Here is a 23,131-nt window from a genome sequence, read left to right on the forward strand (position 1 = left end):
CACATTTTTGAGTGTTGTTCTTTAAATCAACCACTAGATGGTGCACCCTTCACCCAACAAAAGCCCTTGGGTGAACCATTTTTGGCACTTTCTCACAGTAATCTTCACTATGTTGTAACTGAAGCATACTTTTATTTCAAACACATTCATTTGGTTAGGAAGCATAGAAAAATACAGGCTCATTGAGTTACAGCCTGCACATAATGCTCTCATTAACTGGGTTTTGACTTGTGCGTCTTGGATCGGCATGCATAAATGCTAAATGGACAGGGCTATAAGATCCATTACTCATTTTGAGTGACAGTTTGGGCATGTTAAATGCTTCCAGTGAAATGACGTAACATACAGTTGTGAAGAACTTTGGTTTTGGAACCATTTGTTGGTCCTGGGGAATGTGATGAATATATCAAAAGTTACAAAAAGTATGACAGGTGTTTAGTTGTATTTAATGGTGTGCACCCAATAATCAATCTGTAATTTATGTAATTAAGTGTGAACTATAGTTCACTAATGCCAACACCTAAATAACCATGATGTGCTGCACATGATGTGCTGCTAGTGAATTTGAGGAAAGAATTTCATTTATTTTCACTGCTGACCATACGCCAAGAAAATCCGAAAGGAATTTGTCCAAGATACTGGATGTATGGAATAAGGATGTAAGTTTAATTAATGTGAAGCGTATGAAAATTCTTCAAACCATCTCAATTTAATAACATTTAAACACCAACATATAAGTTAACATTTAAGTTCATCTGATGGTGACAGCTGAAAGTGCTTCTGTCCTGGATGGACTTCGCATGCTTTCTCATACATGGAAAATGAATTAGTTTCAACAGTGAAGATGAGTGGCAGTATTAAAACCTCAGAGTCAGGAACAGCAGGTGAAGCGTGAAACCAGAGGGGGCCTACAATTTATTTTCAAATATTAGGCAGTCTTTTCAAACATTTATTTAGTTTTTCCATAAACAAATGGTAATTTACAGAGCTTATACCAAACCTGAATGCTGTTTTTGTTCCGAGAAACATTTCAAAAAGGGTTTTTTAGACATTTTCCATTCAATGACAGTTCGTAGCGTCCACAGAGCAGTGCTTAAGATGCTTGGGAGTCAGTAACATCAAACATACTTCTATTGTGACCTACAGTGTATGTGAAAACCCATAAAATGATTCTACATAATGTAAAATCCAAACTATGAAAACATTATCTTAGTAATATTGACTAAGTAAGGCCATGTCAAAAAAAGGAATGGAATGTTTGATTATTAACAGACCGTTTTGAAGCTTGACAGTATGTTGTTATATGAGTATCTACAGTATAGACAGTTTTAGACCAACAACATAAACAAATGTTACTGTGCATGCACTTTTTGGGCTGGTAAACATCTGCAAAGAGTCCCTGTAGATTATTTCTGAAAGCAAGCGAAATAAATAACAAGTGAATTACATTAGCCAGCAAGTTAAAAGTAGGTCTTTGGCTAGCTAGTATTATTTAAGGCTGTTCGTGAACATTGGAGCTGAAAACTGCAGTACCAAAGTACACCATAAAATAAGTTGCTAAAGTACCCTAAAGGATAGTGCTGTGCTTGTCTTCTAAGAGAGGTTAAATGTGTTACTGTAGCTCAATTGGAAGAGGTTGTGGGTTCGATTCCATGGATGTCTTTTTAATGAAAAAGTGTTTTTATTTATTTAGCAAAATTTTCTTGTTAGTAAGACAAGCTACTTTAAGTTTAAATAGCTTATTGTTTGTACTATAAATTTTAAGTAGAATTAACTTAAGTTTGAAAAAGTAAGTTTACGTTTTTCAACTAAACTTTTTAAGTTGAAAAAAAGTTGAGTGAACAAAAAGTTTTTTACAGTGTATGTCAAGCAAGTATTATTTTAGGTTACCAGTAGAAGAACTGTTACTTAAATGTGGCAAAGTTACACGATCTATTCAACAAATTATTTATTTAATAAAATGTATATACAATAAAATTAAAAAAAAAATTTTTTAATACAATGATCACAAAATACAATATTCAAGTAAATTCAATTTTATTAACATAGCGCTTATTAAAAATGTGCATTGTTCCAGCTTTAAAGGAGAAATGTAATATAAATTAATGGTAAATAATAACGTCATAACTTTCATTGTTGTCTAAACAAACCCTTTAAATCAGTAAAGTAAATTTACATTTACTCATTTATAAAAAAAATCCTAAAAGGTGCATGAAATATACCAGAAAAGTCATATTGTGTGCGTGCAATATAGTCCTTCCCTCTCCCTTCCTGAAACTGTAACAAAAAAGAATAGACCACAAAACTCATCACGTAGATTCAGGGAGAGTCACTGTGGGAAGCGGGGGTCACATTCATTGGCACACATTTTAGACTGTATAACAGAGGGACCAGATTGTGGTGATATTGCAGAGAGGGGAGTTAAGACATCTGCATCCCATTACTGACGCATGCTTTTACAAGCCTTTCACATCACATACTGTAAATCGAGGTATTAAATTCATAAGCACAGCCAGAGAACTGGACAGAAAGCAGGGTGAGGAGCCACTTTGAACCTGTGAGTCTAAATATATATCAATATATATGCAGATATATGAAGCTCTGAGTGCATACCAAAGAGAATAGACTATGCTCGCACTATACGTATAAAATAGTAATTAACGATGCAAGAAATAAAAAGACAAAGAAAACTGACTCTTTGCATAAGTTAGCCAAAATGGTATTTTAAAGGTCCAGTGTATGAAATGTAGTGGCATCTAGTTGGTAAATTGCAACCAGCGCCTCATTCAGGACATACATATGTTTAGAGGCATGGCAGCAGTGATCTGAAAAGCAGCGGCCCAGCAGTCTGAAATGAAAATGTTCCTTCAGAGAATTCTCTTGAGAATTTTCATGAATTGAGTTGTGTTTCCGCTCCCTCATGTGCAGCAGTTCACGCAGCTCCTGAGGTCTCAATGTTTTCATTGGAGTGAAGAACTGTGATTTCAGATGAGCTGGGGAAGACTGACCCAGGCTTCAGGGGATGGATTGTAAGCACCTCATTATATGACTAAATGTAAAATAAAATAGTCACACAAGACACAACATCATTATGGCGTTTCATTATATTGACTTGAGCAAAACCTTACAAATAAAATCATGTGTATGTGATATGTATTACCTCAATCCAGATATTCGATCATATAGGCCCAAACAAAGAAAAAATATCAAATAAACACAATTTAGTCTTGAGTCACAAGATTCTTTATAAAAATAATCAAATAAACAGATATTGCAATAATATTAATTATAAATGTTTTGGGGCAAAATAATTGTGTAGTGAAGCTTGATATTGTGACAGCACTATATAATAAATAAAGCCACGGAATAAATTAAGAGACCGTTTCAGAATTATTTTACATTTTCCCCCTGAATTTACTATTTTCCTTAGCATAGCATGCTAAAGTTTTTATATATTTACGGTAGGAAATTTACTATCTAGGAAAATATCTTCATAGAACATGATTTTTACATAATAAAAACTGAGTGTTGACGAACATTTCATGAAAATCCTGAACTACACTGAAATTCAACAGGTACCTCTGGTTCATGTCTTCTCGTATTATGGAATTCGACTCATTCCGCAGTGAGCTCATGTGGGGCGCCTGGCAAGATCACACAGAGCTTTCAACAAGTGCTATTGCACTCGTTCACCCCCCTTTATAAGTTTAAAGAAAAAGGAATGTGTGCTGGCTTGTGTACCATTAAAATGAAATAAAACTTGACTTACTTTCCAAAGCTGAAATTATACTTTTCCAAATGTGGCTCCAGCAATCTTGTATGTGGGATAATGGATTGAGGTATGATTAGAGTCAGGTGCGTTACGCTCCCGAGCCAAGCTGAACTGAAAACAAACCTCCAACCGCAAGCATTCGGGGCTCTCTTTATTCTACTTTTCCCTGTTCTCTGCAGTCCCTTCTTACAGAATTAAAACTGTCACTTAAATTATCTGGTGAGCCAAAGTTTGTCCTGCAAAGAAATGAGTAATTTTCTTACTGGGTTCCTGCTATCAAGTGACAATTACCATAATAAAATCTATCATCTAAAATGTATTATAAAACAGTTTCTAACGTAATTACGGTAAAGCTGGTATCCGCTCACAGAGTATTTGGCTGATTTTTGATTTCCTAAGTCTAGTTTGGCAACATATGTACCTTAGTGTTTAGTCTAGTCAAATAGATTAGCTTTTTTGAAGAATTGAGATGTGATGGCTTCCGTCAAACGAAATGATGTCACCTAAATACTGTATATGCTGCACACCCATTGAACACACCATTACAAACTGTGACATTTCTTCCTCTGGCTTTGTAACAGTGACGGCGAAAGAACTTCAGCTTTTTTTTTCCTCACCCATGGTCATTTTGAGCTGACCTGCAACTGAACAGCACAAGAAATACACGCAGCAATGTTATTACACCTTCAAAGCACACATGATCGATGATCAAGATCAGTCAACAAACCCAACCATTCAAGTCTGAGAACAAACTTCTGTAGTCACCGAACAGTGGTTGAAAGAAAAACCCAACATCAGTTCTGAGTCGTAGCATAGCTTTGTTTATTTTTATTTCATTTTAATTTTATTTACTTTTTTGCATAGGGAAACATACTCACTTCCAGTATTGTATTCATGAGCGTTTTTGCGAACAGCGATGGCTGAATACAACGTTATAATGAAATATTGTTAAAGCTGTAATTTCCCCTCACACCAGTTCAAAAACACATGACAAATTTAGTTGGTTGTGCATATGAGACACAAAAAGTCTTTTCTCATTTGCTTCCAACCGACATACCGACTTTTGCTGATAGGTTACAATTTTGCGAGGTTCTAGAGGAACACAGACGAATAACAGAAAATCTGATGCTTTCCAAAAGAACATGGATGCATGTGCCAGTCGTGTGAATCATTCCATAAAATGTGTCTGAACTAAATGTCCACATGCCCTTTCCTGGTGTGAAGTGTGTTTATCTGTGCAGCAAGCAAGCGTTTAATGAGTAACTACTATGGTAATATTTGTAAAGAATAATGTGATAAAAAAAAGAAGAAGGAAAACCAACAAAAACCTTGAAATTTAACACTGCATTAGAATGCTCTCTGAAACACATTTCATCCTTCCTTCTTTCTTTCAACTCAAAATCAGCCTCTAAATTGAGAGAAAACAGCATGCTTTAAAACAAACAAATAAACAAACAAACAATAGAAATATTCATAGAAACTAAATCTTAATTAACAAACAGAGTAAAACGAAATCATTGTTTTAGTGGGGAAGAAAGGGCACCGTGAACCAAAATGATGTGAATATGAAGCATTCACGTGTTACTGTTTTTAGGGGCATCAAACATTCGGGACGTCATGTTATCGGAGCAGGCGGTGTGTTTTTGGCAATTCACTGGTGATAGACTTATTAAAATATTGCATAACAACGAAGCCCATTAATGGGTTTTCCCCCTTTGAACAGAGACTAACACAATTTCTTCACCCCCTTCAAATAGCCATTCTGAATCCCCTTCCTAGCATCTCCTCACACAATGGTTGGTGTCAATATCTTGCAGAAGTTAGAGGTTGTATTATTGAGAGGCTTTGGCAAATCTGGCTCCTTGGTTGGACTGTACAAAAGCACTGGATAAACAAACGCCCGGATGATGTCGGCAGTACAGGGAATAATCTCGTAACAGCTAATGGTTTACAGAGAAACATGACTGAAGAAAACAAACCAAACAGAGCAGTAAAATGACAGGCACTGCAAGTGTTTTCAACCCATTTTTGAATATATTAACGTATAGCTTTGATTTGACTTGCTGGTTTGCCGGGAATGAAAAAGTGGGCATAAAAATAACTAGTCAGTTTACAAAAAAAACATCTTTTGTTTTTAAAGTTTGATGAACATACCAACATTACCCAGAGTTCAATTGAAAAACCTGATCACCTCAATCCACAACATGTCTATTCCAAACCTTTTTGTGTAGTTTGAGTTACATATTTGGTTAATGTCAGTATGACCTTACATATACACAAACATATCTGCGAAACCCTCTTATATGACGACATGTCAACTCTGAAACTGTTTAAACAGACCCCCAGAGACCAGCTCAACACACGGAGCATGAGTTACCAAATCCATGTATCTCATTTCTTTTAGACCGCTATAATGGAAGGTTTAGCATCGTATGCATGGCTTTGGGCAAATATGAAAAGGTACTTTACATTATATATGCTCTGCATGACGTTTTGCACAAAAATCTCATTAAAGCTAGGATTCATTGCATAGCTTTTGTTTACCCAAGCACATTCCCAGATGCCTTTAGTGTATTACTACTAGTTTGCTTTATAAACCTGTTATCCAAACACAGCACATTATCCATCCGTGCAATCCATTTCAAATTCACCAGCCGCTGTCTCAATTTAACACCGAAGATCAGGTGATAAGAACCGCAACATCATATCTGCCAAGTGTCACAACATTTACAGAGCCCTTACTGCTAAGAGACAAAAGATCGGAGTACATTTCTATCTACATCAACCTTGCAAAGTTCATATTGCAGGGTTTGGATTACACAAACCACAAAACGCTACAGTGCAACACTCAGGCAAATTTCATATTCAGACAGATGCCTAAGTAGGGTCTCTTCATGACAAAGTGTTGGGAAATTGGACTATGGCCTCTACATGTCTTTACATTCTATGAAGTGGACTTACATGTGTCATTGACTAAAGTGCCTGGTCAACAACAAATAACAATCTTTTAAGAAATACGGAGCACATTCTGCCAATTCTGGTAAATACAGTACAGACATGAGTGGGAAAGATCGCATCACGAAAGGTCATAGACCCTAAACCCACATTCAAGAGTTGTAGGTTGAATCCAGGAAGGCACTCAGAACAGCTTGGTCTAAATTCCTGCTACACTTACAAAAAAATTCCTACAGGTACTATAGTTTTGCTATGTTTTTGTTACAAATGGTACAATAAGGAATCGCAATTGAAGTATTTTGTACCATTACCAAATCTATGGTACATGTGAAAGAACCACAGTATTACCATCTGACACCATCACTGTACTATTTTGTAAGGGTAGTTATGTAAGTCTGTCCATACACACTGCATTAACTTTCAACAGACTGAGGTAAGTCAATCATGCCACTGATTGTCCAAAACCGACTGCGCACGATTTTATCTCAACAATCCAATTCGACCGACCTTGATATCTGTAGTGCACGGAAAGTTGACATGATTTCAACCTGGAAGGCCTTAAAAGGGTCAATTTATCATGTTACGACAAGATTTAAATAAATGGCGCAATTCAAGCAGCTTCTCTCTCGCCTTCTCATCGAAAGTCTCTGTGGTACGAGATACATAAAGAAGGCTGAGAAATATACCCAGAGAAGCAAACCTTAAAACAAGCATTATTTGATAAAAAAAAAGAAGATTATCTAGTGCAATCTTCCGAGTAGACGTACCGGAAGGAAATGTTCAAAATTTGAAGCTTGCGTGATGAAAGAGAAAAACAAAACAAGTGCTGATTTAAAATAAAACTTAAAATAAGTGTTGGAGATAAACTAAAGCCATGTAATCTGCATATACCCCTCAAATCTAAGTGCAACTGTTGGGTCTGTTTAAAATGACAACAAGTGATGCTGAATTTATTGATGGCCGTATTTTCTAACCAAAATTAAACCTGTGTGAAATGAGTTTGGTGAGGGTGCTGAGTTTACCTACAGATCAGATCCTTCAAAAGGACTTGCATTATTTCTGTGGCTTGGCCACAAGCTAAGGACAAAATCCAAACATATATATAACAAACATAACGTATCTACTCATTCAAAACACATTTTATGTACATTTTGCCTTTTCTCATTCTGCTGGATATATGGTTAGCATTTATACACAAGAAAGCAGTGTTCAAAACGTATCTTTTTCGACAAGACGCATTAAAAAGGAAAATGACTGCTTCTATAAACATATTAGTCAAGCGCTTCAACATGAAATGGTAAGATAATGTTTGTTTTTACATGCATCAGCTAACAAATGCATTATCAATCATCACCTGTGGCCACTTTAAAAAAAACGCACGTCAGGCAACGCCACGCTCTCGTGAAGCTTTTTTTATTCGTTAGCCTTGCGTAGCCATTTTATTCATTACAAAAGCAAACAAGAAGTCGGCACAGTGGCGGCGAACCCACGATCAGACCTCTATTTTTCTGAGCCCACAATCCCACCCTGGCCAGAGGGTTTAAACTGCTTTAGAAAGATGAACATGGAACAGTGCAAATCTTCACAGGACAGATGGTGGGCAATGCAAGTCTGAACTAAGGTCGAGATGCTTAACTGGAACTTCAGGTCCCATTGTGAGGCATTTAAATAAAAAACTGTCCAAAGAAAGAAACCAACGCTATAATACTATAATATAATATTTTACTGTGGATGCAATACAAGCCCACGACCAATCTGGACTCTTTCTCAGACACGTGACCCATCGCCTGTCCTGTTAAACACAAGGAAATTGCTTGCTGAATGACTCTAGTACTTCTGCAAAAGTTTGAATCATGGTACACATGGAATGCCTTTCTGCGTAAGGACTCCATTTTAGCCAGGGTGGAAAAAGTGGGCTTACAAACTTTCTGCTCTAAGATCTTACCGGAGCATCATGTAAACAAAACTCGTTCTTTTTCAAATTGTATTAGCTACCAGCGTTGCAATATCCATTGCAGAAACAATACTGTACAATGCATCACATACTACCTCATTGCCCTTCCTGACCCAGCTCCAGAAATATCTACTCCCCTGACACCACAAAGTACGGAATTATAAATTATTTCCAAGCATCTAATTTTAAACATGAATCAGAAGATGCAACCTGGGGTGTTGAATCATTTTTGAATGAAGATGCAAAGTCAGCAGCTTAAATGGTATTTCGTGGTTTTGAGTGAATTTGACTACTTTCCCTTGTTCTCTATAAATGCATTCTACAAATGAATGTATGGACATATACAAAGGACGTAATAACTAAAAAAAGATTCTGTCACAAGTTACTACACAATCTATTGCAGCCAGTATGGATCCCATAAATTTACATCTTTTGGTTAAGCATTGAAAGGGATAGTTCACCTTAAAATGAAAATTCTGTCATCATTCTCTCACCTTCAAGTTGTTCCAAGTCTGTGTACATTTCTTTGTTCTATTGCTCAAAGATATTTTGAAGAATGTGGGAAGCCAAACAGTTCTGGGGCACCACTGACAGGGTAATGTTTTCCTACTATGGTAGTCAATGGTGCCCAAGAACTGTTTGGCTACAAATACATTTTGTGTTAAACAGAACAAAGAAATGTGTGCAGGTTTGTAACCTCTCGTAGGGGTGAGTAAATGACAGAATGTTTTGGAGAACTGTCCCTTTAAAGTCTTACACGTGTTAGAAATAATGTAAAAGAAATGTCATGTTGGGTCAATTGGTTGCTTGTCGACAAACGGTTAAACATTTAGTTGGGTTCATATCTTAACTAATAAAGATTTAAGATCTTTTTTTCATCTTTCATGGGAACAAACTCTGTTGTGAGTTATTAAACACAAAATACATTCTAAACAATTTTAAAGAAACTAAAAAAAGGATTTAAAACGTTAGCTGTGAAATGGAGAGCTGTTACTCCATCATTCACAGATTTTGTTACATTCTAATTACATTAACTAATGGAGGAAACGCTAACAACATATTAAAATGCAGGGAAGGCGATTTCATGCCGTGGACATACAACTGCAGTGCTTGTAAGGGAGGAACAGCGTTATAAAAGCTTCTCTTACCCATCCACAACTACATCTATTGGGTAACCGGTTAGTCTTATAATCTGATTATGACAGGCAATCAAACATGCAAATTTATTTCCTATTGTGACACTTCTTACATAAAAATCAACTTTTTAAAATTATTATCTATTATTGTTCTTAACTAAAGGCAAGGCACATAATATGTTTTATAAAATATCGTGCAAAGTAGAAGAGGGATCGTTGGATAAAATTAAAAACCAAGTGTAGTACAAAGGTAATACTCATGGGTGTCATTGGCTCTTCGCTCAAGGTGGGTGGGCTCATAAGGAGGGGGGAGTGTTTAGCTTCAAAGTTAATACTAAGATTATCTGCCATGCGCTCATGTCAGCGTAAGGTGGTTGTTTGAGCTTAATTCTTGTGATTTTTCTTTAATAAGCACCATGCAGTTACATATAATTTATATATAGTGATTTCCATATTACTTTCATATCAGCACCATTAAAACAATGTTGTATGTATTCTGAATCTTGCTTTGGTGAATGCAACTGAACTTGTATGCAAAGCCATACAAAAGGTTAAGCTAAAGCAACCAGAGTGTGTGGATATTATTCTTTATGTGTATATATATATTTGTGGGGGAAATCTATTACATTTCTGATATGTGTTGATTTTGTCATGTTCTGGCAGATTACAAGGGGGTATGCTTATTTTGTTCTCCATATAGTCATCTTTGCTTCCTGCGGCTAAATGTGATCCTGTGCATATCATATCTCTTTCTCAGGGTATAGAATATAACCCCTATACGTCTACAACAACCCACAGTAGATGAAGCAAACTTTCCAAAATAAAAGTCATAAAATAAGACTTCAAATGAATATCTCACAATGTCTCAGGCACTTTTCATGGCTTTGTGATTTGAGTTTGGTAGCGTTGTAAAGCCCTGATGTTTTTTCGATAGTACAAATCAACACTTTAGAGTGCAGAAAAAACGCGCTCCTGTGGCAACGAGTCAACAACCAGCCAGTAGAGACTTTTCTGCGATAGAAACATGGGAAGAAAAGGATAGCTTGTGTTTGTTTTTTCCTAAACTATGGGATTGTAAAAATGTAATCACATAAATAAATGGACACTTATGACTTCTATAATGTTGCATTATTCTGATCAACCTCTTAGCTCCAAAAAACAACCTCATCTACCTTGCATTCAGAACATGACAAAAGAAAACAAATGCAGTATTACGTATGATTAAGCCAAAAAGGAATTGCAAAAGAGGAAACCTAAAAATTCAAAGTAGTGCAATGCCTGTAATTTTCAATGCATTTGAAACAAATTACAAATAGAGAAAACTATCTTCTACACCCAAAATTAGTAGTGACAGAACTATATATAGTTATATAACTATATACAACTATATATTTCAACTCCCTTTGTCACTATGTGGAAAATCTCCACCTATCTACATGAATCAAAAGATGGATAAGGGACTACCAATGTTTATGAATTTTGCACACACACACACATAGCAGAGTCCGGGAAATCAGGGGCTTTCATATTGCAAAGAAAGGAAGGTGCTTGTTCACCCCTGGTATTACCTGGTTCGTCCTATTTGGGCTGTTTTACAGCTCACGCACACCTAGTGTAGCCTTAACAGAACATGCCTTGCTTTAAAGCCTATATATAGGTGTGTTTAAACGCAAGTGTGTGTGTGTGTGTGTGTGTGTGTGTGCGTTCGTGCATGCATACACAGTGACTGTGATGTTTGATGTCACAAGGTATCCTCCGATGTACAAAAACATGACAAGCTTCCACCAAAAAAGTGGAACTCCGTACAAATGGTGGAGAATGCGATTTAGAAAATATCACCCTCTGAGCAAAACCAAGGACGCAGAAACATGATTGTCAATAAAAGTGGATGAAAAGTAGCCGAAACGGCGTGTGAACGGAAGCATCGACCAGTCAAAACCTTTCAGTTTCCTTTTACACATCACGTCGCCCCTCTCCTCCGTGAACTTCAAAAAGCAGACCGTGCTCGCCTCCGAACCTGTGGCGCAATACAACCCGTTTCTCTGGGTTTCTCTTCCCTGTTTGTTAAGAAAATAAAGGATACTTATTTTGCATATTGGAGGAAGCAGCACCTGTAGCGGAAGAAGGGGATCGAGGAGAGGTGATCCGGGAGTCAGGGTGGGCTGTTTCGACGTGTCCGCGAATGTACCAGCCATAGTTCAGGCTGCGCCCCAAACCCAGCAAGAAAAAAACAACCTCCTTGTCTTCTGATCCATCCATGGCGTTTCTCTGTCGTTCTCTCCTACGTTTCCAATGTCTTTTTGAAAGTGTATTGAAGCATCTTATACGTTGTTATGCATATATAAATATGTGTGCACATATATCTATACACACATATTGTGTATATATATATACATGTGTGTGGGTATATATACAAATACTGCATATATAGCTGATTTTCCCTCTTCCATCTCGTTCACGATTTGTTTCTTGTAGATTCCACAAAAACTTGATTTTCAAATCCATGTCCGTGTCCTCTGGTTCATCTGTGCGTGTGTTTTCATCAGTTTCCCAGATACCAGGACTGTAAAGAAGAAAAAGAGAGAAATCAAAATGATTAAAGCTGTGTGTGTATATATATATATATATATATATATAAAAAGTGGAATATATCCATCACTCAACAACTTATGTAGTTCATATAGATCTGATTTGTCTAAACTGAAGGTGATAAGCCCTGAAAAGCTCAAGGTCACTTTACAGACGAGGAACATGCATAGGAAACGTAAAAAAATGAATGAAACAACATAAAAAGAACAAATGGACACAACGGATGCTGCAATTCGCCAACCCTGAGAACTACAGGTTTGAAGAGAATTTACTAGGACATTGCGACGTCCCAGTAAATCTACAGCATCGTACCATTGCGATCCAGAAACCTGAATCGGCTCTTTACACTCGACTGCACCACGGCTCTGGATATGTGCCACATTCTAATGCTCTCCTCTATTGTTTGGTCAACATTTGATAAAGCACTCCTGCTATGATCAATAGAAATGTAGAATAATCCTTTTGAGTAAAAAAAAACAGTCGCACAGAAGTAGCACTTACATCTATCAAATAAATCTCACATGAACAGAAGGTGCAAAAAGTCCAGTGTGTAATATTTACATTTATGCATTTGGCAGATGCTTTTATTTTACTTTTTTATTTTATTTCATTTGCATGATACTATACATCTGTATCAGAATACCTTGGCGTTGTTAGCGCCATGCTCTAACCACTAAGCCACAGGAAAGCTTTAGGAGGATCTACTGATCTGACATAGGATTTTATTACCTTAGAATGAGTTATTTCTATCTACATACACTGCGGGTCACCTTACATGGAATTGCCATGTTGTTTCCACAGTAGCCCTACATGGACAAATTGACATCTTTGTGAGGGCCACCACGGGGCTTCGAGAGGGAGGGGTGGAGTGACTAGATGCCGTTAAAATCTCAAGATTGCTCCTTTAAATAATGTAATATTTTGTAACATCTGTAACGTATATTTTTTTAAATACTGTGTCGCCCAAGTGTTCAGGAAATTCACTTTCAAGTCAGGGACCTATTAAAACTAACACAGAGCACAAATCTGCGAGCAAAAGAAAGTTAGAAATAAGGAGAGGGTGAGAAAGAGAGCTCAGCAGGATCCCACCCAAACCTTTTAAAAGCATAACAGGATTTTGGCTTTCACTCACAGACCGCTAGTCTTTTTTTTACATGGTTCAAGAGAACAGAGAATTCAGTTCAGGCTTTAAGCCTCTGGCTCCTATTTTGTACTAAAGTTTAAGTAATTTCACAGCAGTCCAACAGACATCTTTAAGTATACCCAAATGCATTGATTTAATAATGCTAAAAATAGAAAATTAGTCCCTTTGTATACATTAATCTGCACCAAATCACCATCTAATCACTCCCTAAAATCATAGGCAACAAATATATATTACACACCCAGATCACTAGAAAGATAGAACCATTTGAAATACATTCAAGTATCACATAAGATGCAACTCTGAAGTGTGACTGACACTATTGTACACGTTGTAGTTCTTGCACTGTAAAATAGCCATGTGATTTTTAATCTATTAATCTATAATCATAAAGTGCATTAACAGCATTTCACCGTCTGACTTCTTAGTCTAATGAAATCAGTCTATTTTGACTTCTGCCTGCTAGATGAGATCTACTGTTATTGGAATTGGAGCTAAGTTTAACCTTACACAACCCAGGACACTTGGGCATACTCAATAAACTACTGCCAGGAAGTGAAATAAGTTTATAATGACAGTAGACGCTGCTGGGAAATTTTTAGTCATTAGTACAGTGTCCTGGGGTGAAATTTTCCCCAAATCATATTTCGTGTTGTTTACTGGATCAAATATGATCCCGGGAGAGTGTGCAGTGTGAGAATTTCTACTTATTTTTATGCCTTATATGTTTGACAGCACAATTACAGGCATTCCCAAACTGAGAGGAGCTAAACTTTCTTTTTGAATGCTTGAAAGGGAAAACTAAACTATAAAGATATAGTGTATAAATATATTATTTGGGTAATGGAATGTTTGTATTTTGAAGGTCTGGATATCATATATTTGTGTTAACGTAACCACAAGGCATTTTATACTAGGAATGTCTCTTGATGAGATGAATACACTTCTAGAGATTCGTGTTTTATTTAATGTATTGTAGTTTATGCAACAGAAACTCAGTCCTTGTTTGGGAAGGAAAATGGGCCACACAATCACATGTTTGCTTTTGACATTTTTGAGTGGTTTTCTCTCATATGACCTTTTCGTCTGATTAGTATTTTACACTTAAAATGATCAAAACAGGTTTTGAGTGAATGTCATGTGTAGCATCTCTTCATGTTATTTCTTTGAATAATGTGGTGAAGAAACCTAGAAAGTGGTGAGTCGTGACCAAATCCATGTGCTGATACATGCAAACCAATGTAAAACCACTACTGAAGTTGACTTAAGAGATATGCTTAAGTCAACTTCAATAGCCGATAGTTAGCCGAAAATCTAAAAGTTACAATTCATTAAGTGTCGAGAATCAAATTAGTCTAATCACTTAATAATCTGAACTTTTAAATAGCTGAAAATTATAAAAAATATATATTGTATTTATTTTTTATTTATATTATATTATATAATATTTATTTAGGGAACATTCAAGGCAGAAATGTTCTAAGGAGACAATAAGCAGCACAGGACAGGGTAACTGGTTATGTGTCTCCAATCTAGACATTTTGTGCCTTATAAAGGTTTTGTCTTGGTGACTCGTGGTTGAGGTTAAACAAAAACCGAGACAAGGGCGGGCTCATGGTTTGAGAACGGGACGCATTATGTAAGGGCCTTATGGACAATAATAAGCTCGGGAGATGAAGCTGAAATATGAGCATCTCCGAAAACAAGAATTGTTAGCAATGTCCCCTTTTCACTACAGGAAAGAAAGAAAGCTCTCTAAAGTTACACTGAAAAGAAACTAAAGTTTTTAAGCTTCATAAAGGACACAAAAGCAACATTAAACAAGACCACATGACTTCAGGACAATGAGTAAATCACAGTTCAGCCCAGTGCTTTTCTCAACCAACCAAGACAAATTGGTCAATCTGAATGGTCTATAGCGGACTCTTCCTGCTCTTCAATCACAGGGTCATCCGACATATTACATCATGTCTGGTTTCCCCAGCAACCAGACAGCCTCGGACGTGACCATCCCGCAAGTGAACAGGACCTCTTCTTCCCCCTTTGTTCATTTCACTCCCTCTTTTCCTTTCAACTGTATCTGACCTCACTGGACTTAAGCTCATACCCTCACAGGAACCAGCTTTAACCTCCTGCCTTAGACGGTAAAACAACAGTAACGAAAGACTTTGACAGGGGGTCGAGACATCACCTGCTGTTTGTAAGGCTAAGGGTGTTTATACATGCATGTTGACCTGTGGCTTTTAAGAAATGACTCCACATAGCACAAACAGGTCCTCTGATGTCTCTTTGTTTCAATCTCAACACACGGTTCAGTGAAGTGCATTTACGCTTTTTCAAGGGACTGAAAGCACTGCAATGCAGCACGCTTGAACTCCTGAGCCCTGTGGTTCACACACAACCAGACTCATCTCACACGCTTGTGATTTTACCTGTGCTGCTGCATTCCCCAGAGCCATTACTGCAGCCAAAAGGATTCTTTGTTTTACCGGTTAGATTACCTTTGAGGATTTGTGAAGGATCCCAGAAAGTCAGATTGTATATTCTTTAGTTTTTTTTTACACGGTAGGGGACGAGAATTTACTAAGCATGCAGAAGTTTGCTGATGTAATAGATATAAAAATGAGAATGCGCTAATAGTACTTCTCTGTGCACAGTGTAATTATGACCAAAAGCTCATCAATTCTGTGGAATAACAAAGGGAACGTTATGAAAGTAATGCTGCGACCAAATAGATTGTTTCATCGAATGTGCGTATGCCTGACCCCCGGCTCACTTCCAGTTTGGGTTAGGCTAGTGTCTGATAATATGACTATTTATATTTTATTGTATTTATGTTAATATTCATTTGTATAATTATTTTACTATATAATAACTGTATTAAATTAACAATATGTTGAATTTTGTTGTATGTTAATTTTAATTTAATAAACGATTTGTTGAATGGGTCCTGTCGTTTGGTCGCATTTAAACAAACTGGATGGTTTATTGACATCTGGATATTGGAGACAAGTTTCGGCCAGTTATGGTATTTCACGGTTAATAATAATAATCTACAGGCACGCTGTTGTCTGTGAATGTGTTAACTGCAGCCCATGAATGCACGCATGCGCAGTAACGTTTGTTAATGTTGTCTCTTTAAAACCTTATATTGCATGAAAAAGATTTGTAACCATTTTTTTAAATCTTTTTCTACAAAACTAATTTCAGACATTTATGCAAACAGCTTCAAATCAAACCCTTTTAAAATAATGAGAAACATTTCACTCAAGTGTTCTATAAGTTTTCACCAGCAGTGTATTGCATCCACACCAACAGACGATAACTTTATGATTGGCAGTCCATGTTTTATGGTTCATGAGCAAAATTATTTTACCAATTGCACCAATGTGTGGACTCTACTATACTCCACTATAATATAAAATGAACTTTACATTTTTTGTCCTTAGTGTGAATGGACCTGCATACAATTTCTCCTTAATGTGAATAATAATGCAACCTTGTCAGTGCAGGTCCGAACCAAGTAATTCTGAAAAATTCTAACAATGTTAAATATCCATGACAGCTCTTTTCTGTAAAACAGAGTTTGTAAACTGTGGCTATACAGTAAGCTATTTTTGTCAGCGGATCAGATCTATGCATTAAGCTTTGCAGTGAATGTCCCGCACTACATTTCTTTGCTGTACTGCATATGTTAAAGGCACCACTACTCTATCTACATTTATTTGCTGTATATTTCATGTGAAAGACTACATTTCATTCAGCTGCTGAGGGTCCAGTAGCAGATACAGTATCTCTGATCTATAATTGAACACAGACGTCTTTGGTCTCACACGGAGTGCACTTGGCTCCTGAGGGCACAGGGTTCAAGGGAAATTCACAAGTGCTGTTTGAAATCAAGATTGAATTTTGAAAATGTCATGGTGCTTAGGTTTCCTAAAGTTATCAAGAAAGTTTACAGAGGATAAAATATAGTTATTCCTTTTAGTCTATAATAAGCATTACAATTTCATTTAAAACCGTGTGTGTCTTTGTGTCGGAAAGTGGTTTGTGTGTGTGGATACAGGTGTACCTAGTGTGAACCAATTGGGTTTCTGTGGAAAGGGTTACCATCAATATTTCATGACTTTTTACTCTTTGTGACTATTGTATGGAATTTGGCAGAGTGGGTTTCTGTCTATCTATCATAATATGACAGTGGGGGCCTGTGTATACATTTTGTATAGAGGATTGTATTGCGATACCTGTGCCTGATACAGACTGCCAGGGTCTCGAGAACCAAGTCCTACGAAGGAGCGGTTGGCAGGTGGCGTCCCGGGAGTAGAGTATGCTGAGAAAGAGACACAAGTTAAATAATAAAATGCTTATTTTTGCCCATCACTTCAAACTCATTTCTATAGATCTGCACTGTTTCCTATCCGAGAAAGTACAACAGAAATCCGGACCAATCAAAAAAAAGCTTTTCTTCATGAGCTCTTTAATAATTTCTGAGCACGAGTACAGTGTGTGTTACACAAAAAAGGCTGCGCTGACGCTGCACATGAGGCAAAGCTTATCAAACTGCTTTTTGAATAAGAAGATTCTATCTGAATAATGATGCACATCATTGACTCTGACCATGTGTTATGATACAGAGTCGATCTATCATCTGGGATTCAGCAGTGAAGCGGTCAGGGAACATATTGAGCTGTTTTCTGCATTTATTAATTCAATTAGCATGATTAATGGATGGGACAGAAAGCACTGGCCCATTCAAGCTGACAGAGCTGTCTTTTAAATAAAAAAACATCTGTGTTTATGAGATTTTCTGATGGAAAGACAACTGATGAAGATAAAAAGCCTTCTGTAAAACTTTACGAATCAGAGATATCTTTGAAAGGACAGTTTGGTATGTTGGTGAGTAATTCATGACCGAATTTTCATTTTTGTTTAGGTTTTTTCTTTCATCCCACTTCACTATATTGTGAATACCACTTATCCACGGCAAAATAACTACCTCATGATTTATGGCCTTATTATAAATATACACGTCTTTTGCATAAAAGAAGTGCAATATAAACATCAGTGGACAAAATGAGTCATCCAATTCAAAGCAGCCAAGACTCCATTAAGGTAGCAGTGACCACACATTAACAACGTATGTCGTGTCTTTGTGACTGTGTGACATGAGCCAGACCACTAACTTTGAGCCAGACACATCATTTGTCTTCAAATGATCATTAGTGCAAAGGTAGCAAAACATGACTGTGTTTATGCATTATAAATGTAACGAAACAGTCCTGCAACTGGTTTCTTGTCTTTTAATAATTCAAACTAATATGTAGACCCTGGGGTTCGACTCCTGGGGTAAATTGGTGTATGTGCTCGTTTTATTTCTTTTTGGCAACATAGCAACATTTCCTAACTGTAGCCCTGTCAGAGGTGGGACAGAGGGGGCCAACAGACGGACTGAAGGGCGTTGCATGTGTCCCACTTACTGGGGGAGGTGGGTGAGCTTGCTGCTGCGTCTGAAGAGGTGGTGCTGGATTTAGACTCTGGGGGCAGCGTCAGGCGGGGCAGACCAGGGGGTGGCAGGGGGGCCAGCATCTGAGAAGAGATGTAGTGACTGGATACTTTCACCTGACCACTGCCATTCAGCTGCAGAGGAAGAGAGGGCAACAATCAGCCACTGAGGGGAGGGAGACCTCACTGCCTCTACACAGCCAACATCACGATACATGCAAGTGTCTATCTACAGTGTTCCTGATTCTCTGTTCTCGGTAGAATTCAATTATCATTGTCACTTTGTAGCTAAATCAGTGTTACGACAAAGTTAATATAGAACGTTTCCAATACTTTTATTTTATTTTAGGTGTACTACTGCATTCCAACTAGATACATTTCGGCGGAAATGCTCAAACTCGACTTGGCCTGAATGTGAGACTATGGCATCATGGAACATATCCCTGGGTGATATAGAAAGTTAAGGGTTAAACTGTTTGATTTAATCAAAATAATATAATGCATTTGAGTCAAAGTTCTCGTATTTAGCAAATACTTTTTCAAACTTCTATGTTAACACATTCTAGCATTGCATCATGCAGGAATCTTTCAAGTTATATATGTTTGGTCTTTTAGACCGTTAATGCATATGACATTATATAGATTGGATTGGAAAGTACAGGGTGGAGAGAGGGGAATAAGATCGCCAAAGGACCTTGAGCCGGGAATTAAACTCAGGTACAGTTGTGATATAAAAATGAATAAAAAACAGTGTGAATGACCAAAAACAGTGTAAATAACCACTGTTTTCCGACTCTTCTTTGCCCTCTTTTACACCCTCTGCTTCCCTCACTAGCTCTGGACCTCATTCTACATGATTCTAAACATATTTGTCAAAAATATTTCATTTTGTCAGGTTAAAAACTATTTAAACAGAAAAATTTTTAGTTCCCCTTCTAATGAAATTAGACGCACAAAATTGGCACAAAATTGACTCCAAATTACATTTTAGTAATTTTTTGTAATTAACTAAACATCCCTCCTAACTCAAGTAATAGTTGCACCGTTCAGTCACAAATCTCCCTCCCATCTTTTTCTCTTTCCATCAACAGTTATACGAGAAAAACAAAGTAAAATTCTCAGCACCGAGAACTATTCCATCGAGCAACCCATTGCGCTTTGCATGTTCGTTCTTCCCCGCAACGAATCCATAAAGCCCTCCATCTTGCTCTCTCAGAGGGCTTGGCTGCTGGTTGCATTCTCTCTCTGTAAAACTGCACACTCACTGCCCTACACAACAATAGGTGCTGAGTGAGTCAGCGGCATTGTGGGTCGGTTGTTCTTTGTGACTGCAGCGGGGGGAATTTCAATGAGTCTGCAGAATCAGCGGGGCCCGGCTGCCACAGGCCAAGATTCATAAATGTATCTCTCTATTTCTCTCACACACAATCTCTCTTCCAGTTTCTATGCCAGCGTCAGCAACACCCGAAGACACAAAGGTCTCTTCCCTCTTGGCTGTCTTTCCTGTTTCCTTTCAATCTGTCTTTATTTTGACGTGGAAACGGCAAAGGGAACTGGCACATGGCTCGGGTCTAATACTGGCACCCCTGTGGATAGATTATTCACACTTTGTGTTAGGTCCTTTAGTCACTGTCGGATCCAAGCCATTCAGCCAGTGCAAAATATTCATTCATGTTTGGAACTGAGAGGATTGGACTAACGCTGCTGAGAATGTGAGTTATAACACAACAGGACAATATGATGCAAACATAATTTGAAGAGACGGCAATATAATGTCATTTAAAAATATCTCTTTGAATACCTACAAGAAAAATTATTTGTGTTATGCTACAGATTTATGTTTGTGTCTATTTCACTTTCTCTAAATACATTTTAGGAGAAACATCAAAGACAAAGCTCTCAAGCTTTCCAAAATTCATCTGGATGGCCTGCCAGACAAAATAATATTCGCCCTGTCTTGTAGGCTAAACATTATTTTAACCAAAATAGGGAAATCTGACCAAAACTTGTTTCTCCATCACCTGTGTGACTCGGATAACTGTACACATTCTACAATCTACTTAAGAAACATGACAGCATGTTTATAGGACAAATGACAATGATAAATTATCATTCATACTTTCTGGCATACAAATCCTTCGAATGGGATGTAACACAACTTAACAACTAAAGATTTTGGGATTCCAAAGAGGTGCTGCTGATGGAATGATAATGTCCTCTGTTATTACATTGCCACGAGAGGGCAGAACTAGTTTTGATCACCCAACAGGTCTCGATGATGTGTATAAAGATGTATTTAACACTGTCTGACGTAAGAATCTACTGATATTCAAGTTTATCAGTTTAGTTTTAATAAATGTTCTCTTAAGAAAAGCAAGAAGGTCACAAAATGTTCATATAATACAGCAAGACAAGTTATTTGAAGATAGCAGAAAATGTAATTCATTACAATATTACATCTTAAAGTACAAATGGACCTTTTTTAATATGGAAAATTGGCGTGCTACAAGACTGAATATTAATATGAATGAATGCAGCAGGCTCAGAGCGGTGCTTGGCTCATGTCCCATGTCCCAAAAGGTCTTAACAGAACTAAGGCTGCCGATTGGCTGAAACTAATCAAGCGAGACTGATGATTGAATGATTTAAAATATGTTGTGATTATGATATTGTTAGATCTTTGATAAGAAGAGTGTGGATGACAGGTTAAGTCATATAAATGTATTCTTAATGATCAGATGGATGATCTTACCGGGCTGGGCTGTTGATTGGACGGGTCACAGGCCAGAGAGACCAGGTCCTTCAGCGGGTCTTGAGAACTGAGGTGCGGGGGGTACCGGATGGTTGTGTGGGGGAAGTAGGTGGAGGCTGTCTGAGGGAGGATAGGGCCGCCAGGAAAGTGGAGAGATGAGGAGGGATGTGGACTCCGGGAGATACCTGAGGGAGACAAAGATATCATCAAAACGGATAAATTGAACACTATTATTTATTTATTATGGCTGTTGGTTTTAAGGAAAACAATCAATGCCTAACCTGCCATAAAGACTGTTTCAACAGCAACAACATAGACAAACGCTGTGGGGCACAAACTTAACTTCCGCTACTTATTTTCCGCTAGACTCCCGCAAAGAATGAATAACTGTTGAGTAGTTTTAATGTAATTGAATACGGTGAATAGACAATAAAATATTAATATAAATGAAAATGAATAAAAACATAAATTAAATATAAACAAATTGTTATATTTTGACAAAACACAGTTAAGATCGGGCCAGGCATATACATACAATGAAACCGTCAATACAATGCAAAAAATAAATTTGTTTAAGCAAAAAAAATTATTTTGAGTCTAGTTTTCTAAAACAAAAGACAATTTAAAGTTTATGCTTAAAAGAAGAAAAATATCTGCCAATGGGGCAAGTTAAATAAACTTGAACAAAACACTTAAGAGGAAAAAGTATTAGTAGAAAACATAAATCTTTGTCTTGTTTTAACCATAACAGAAAATCCTTAATATTATTTTGTTTATTATTTCATTAATATAATCTTAAGTAAATGTATCCTGATCTTTTTTTATATCTGTACTGGAAAACGAAACTACTCATATACTAATACCAAGTGAGAATCTTTTGTGTGCGTAATTGACATCCTAAAGGGAAACTTCACCCAAAAAGGATAGAAAAACTATCCCTTTAACTAAAGAAAGTTGTCAGTTGTCACACCCCGTCGCATTCAACAAAAATACTTTCTAAAGAATCACATCGTTGGTATGTGTGGCAATGCCCAGCAGTGGTACTATCAGCGCAATGCTCTGTGCTGGCAGCATAAGGGTGTCACGCTCCGCCGATTCATCTGAACAGTCAGGCTAATTGTTTGAGCACAACCCAGCCAGCTGTGAGTCTCTGCAGGATGACAGATCACTCTTCAGTCTCCCAAAAGCAATGACATAACAGGGACGGTATCACCCGCCTGACTCTCTTCTCAGTCCTATAAATAATACCATAATTCATCATTTAATTACCCTTATGTCGCTCTAATCTAGTAAATTGTTATTTTTAGTGGAACACACACACAAGACG

At 37.2% G+C, this 23,131-nt stretch overlaps 1 protein-coding gene across 3 annotated transcripts in view; it reads right to left on the reverse strand.

The window, feature by feature from the left end:
* Positions 1 to 4,570: 4,570 nt before the first annotated feature.
* Positions 4,571 to 23,131, reverse strand: part of nfic (nuclear factor I/C) — an 86,289-nt gene continuing 67,728 nt past the window's right edge. For all 3 annotated transcript variants that reach the window (XM_079468070.1, XM_079468069.1, XM_079468071.1), the window contains exons 8-11: positions 21,805 to 21,989; positions 19,028 to 19,187; positions 17,795 to 17,880; positions 4,571 to 12,380 (exon numbers count right to left, since the gene is read on the reverse strand). In XM_079468070.1, the coding sequence (XP_079324196.1) occupies positions 12,360 to 12,380; positions 17,795 to 17,880; positions 19,028 to 19,187; positions 21,805 to 21,989 (452 nt within the window). In that variant the 3' untranslated portion in view covers positions 4,571 to 12,359. The remainder of the gene's footprint in view (positions 12,381 to 17,794; positions 17,881 to 19,027; positions 19,188 to 21,804; positions 21,990 to 23,131) is intronic.

This window comes from Barbatula barbatula (assembly GCF_947034865.1).
Source record: "Barbatula barbatula genome assembly, chromosome: 11".
Lineage (NCBI taxonomy): Eukaryota > Metazoa > Chordata > Actinopteri > Cypriniformes > Nemacheilidae > Barbatula > Barbatula barbatula.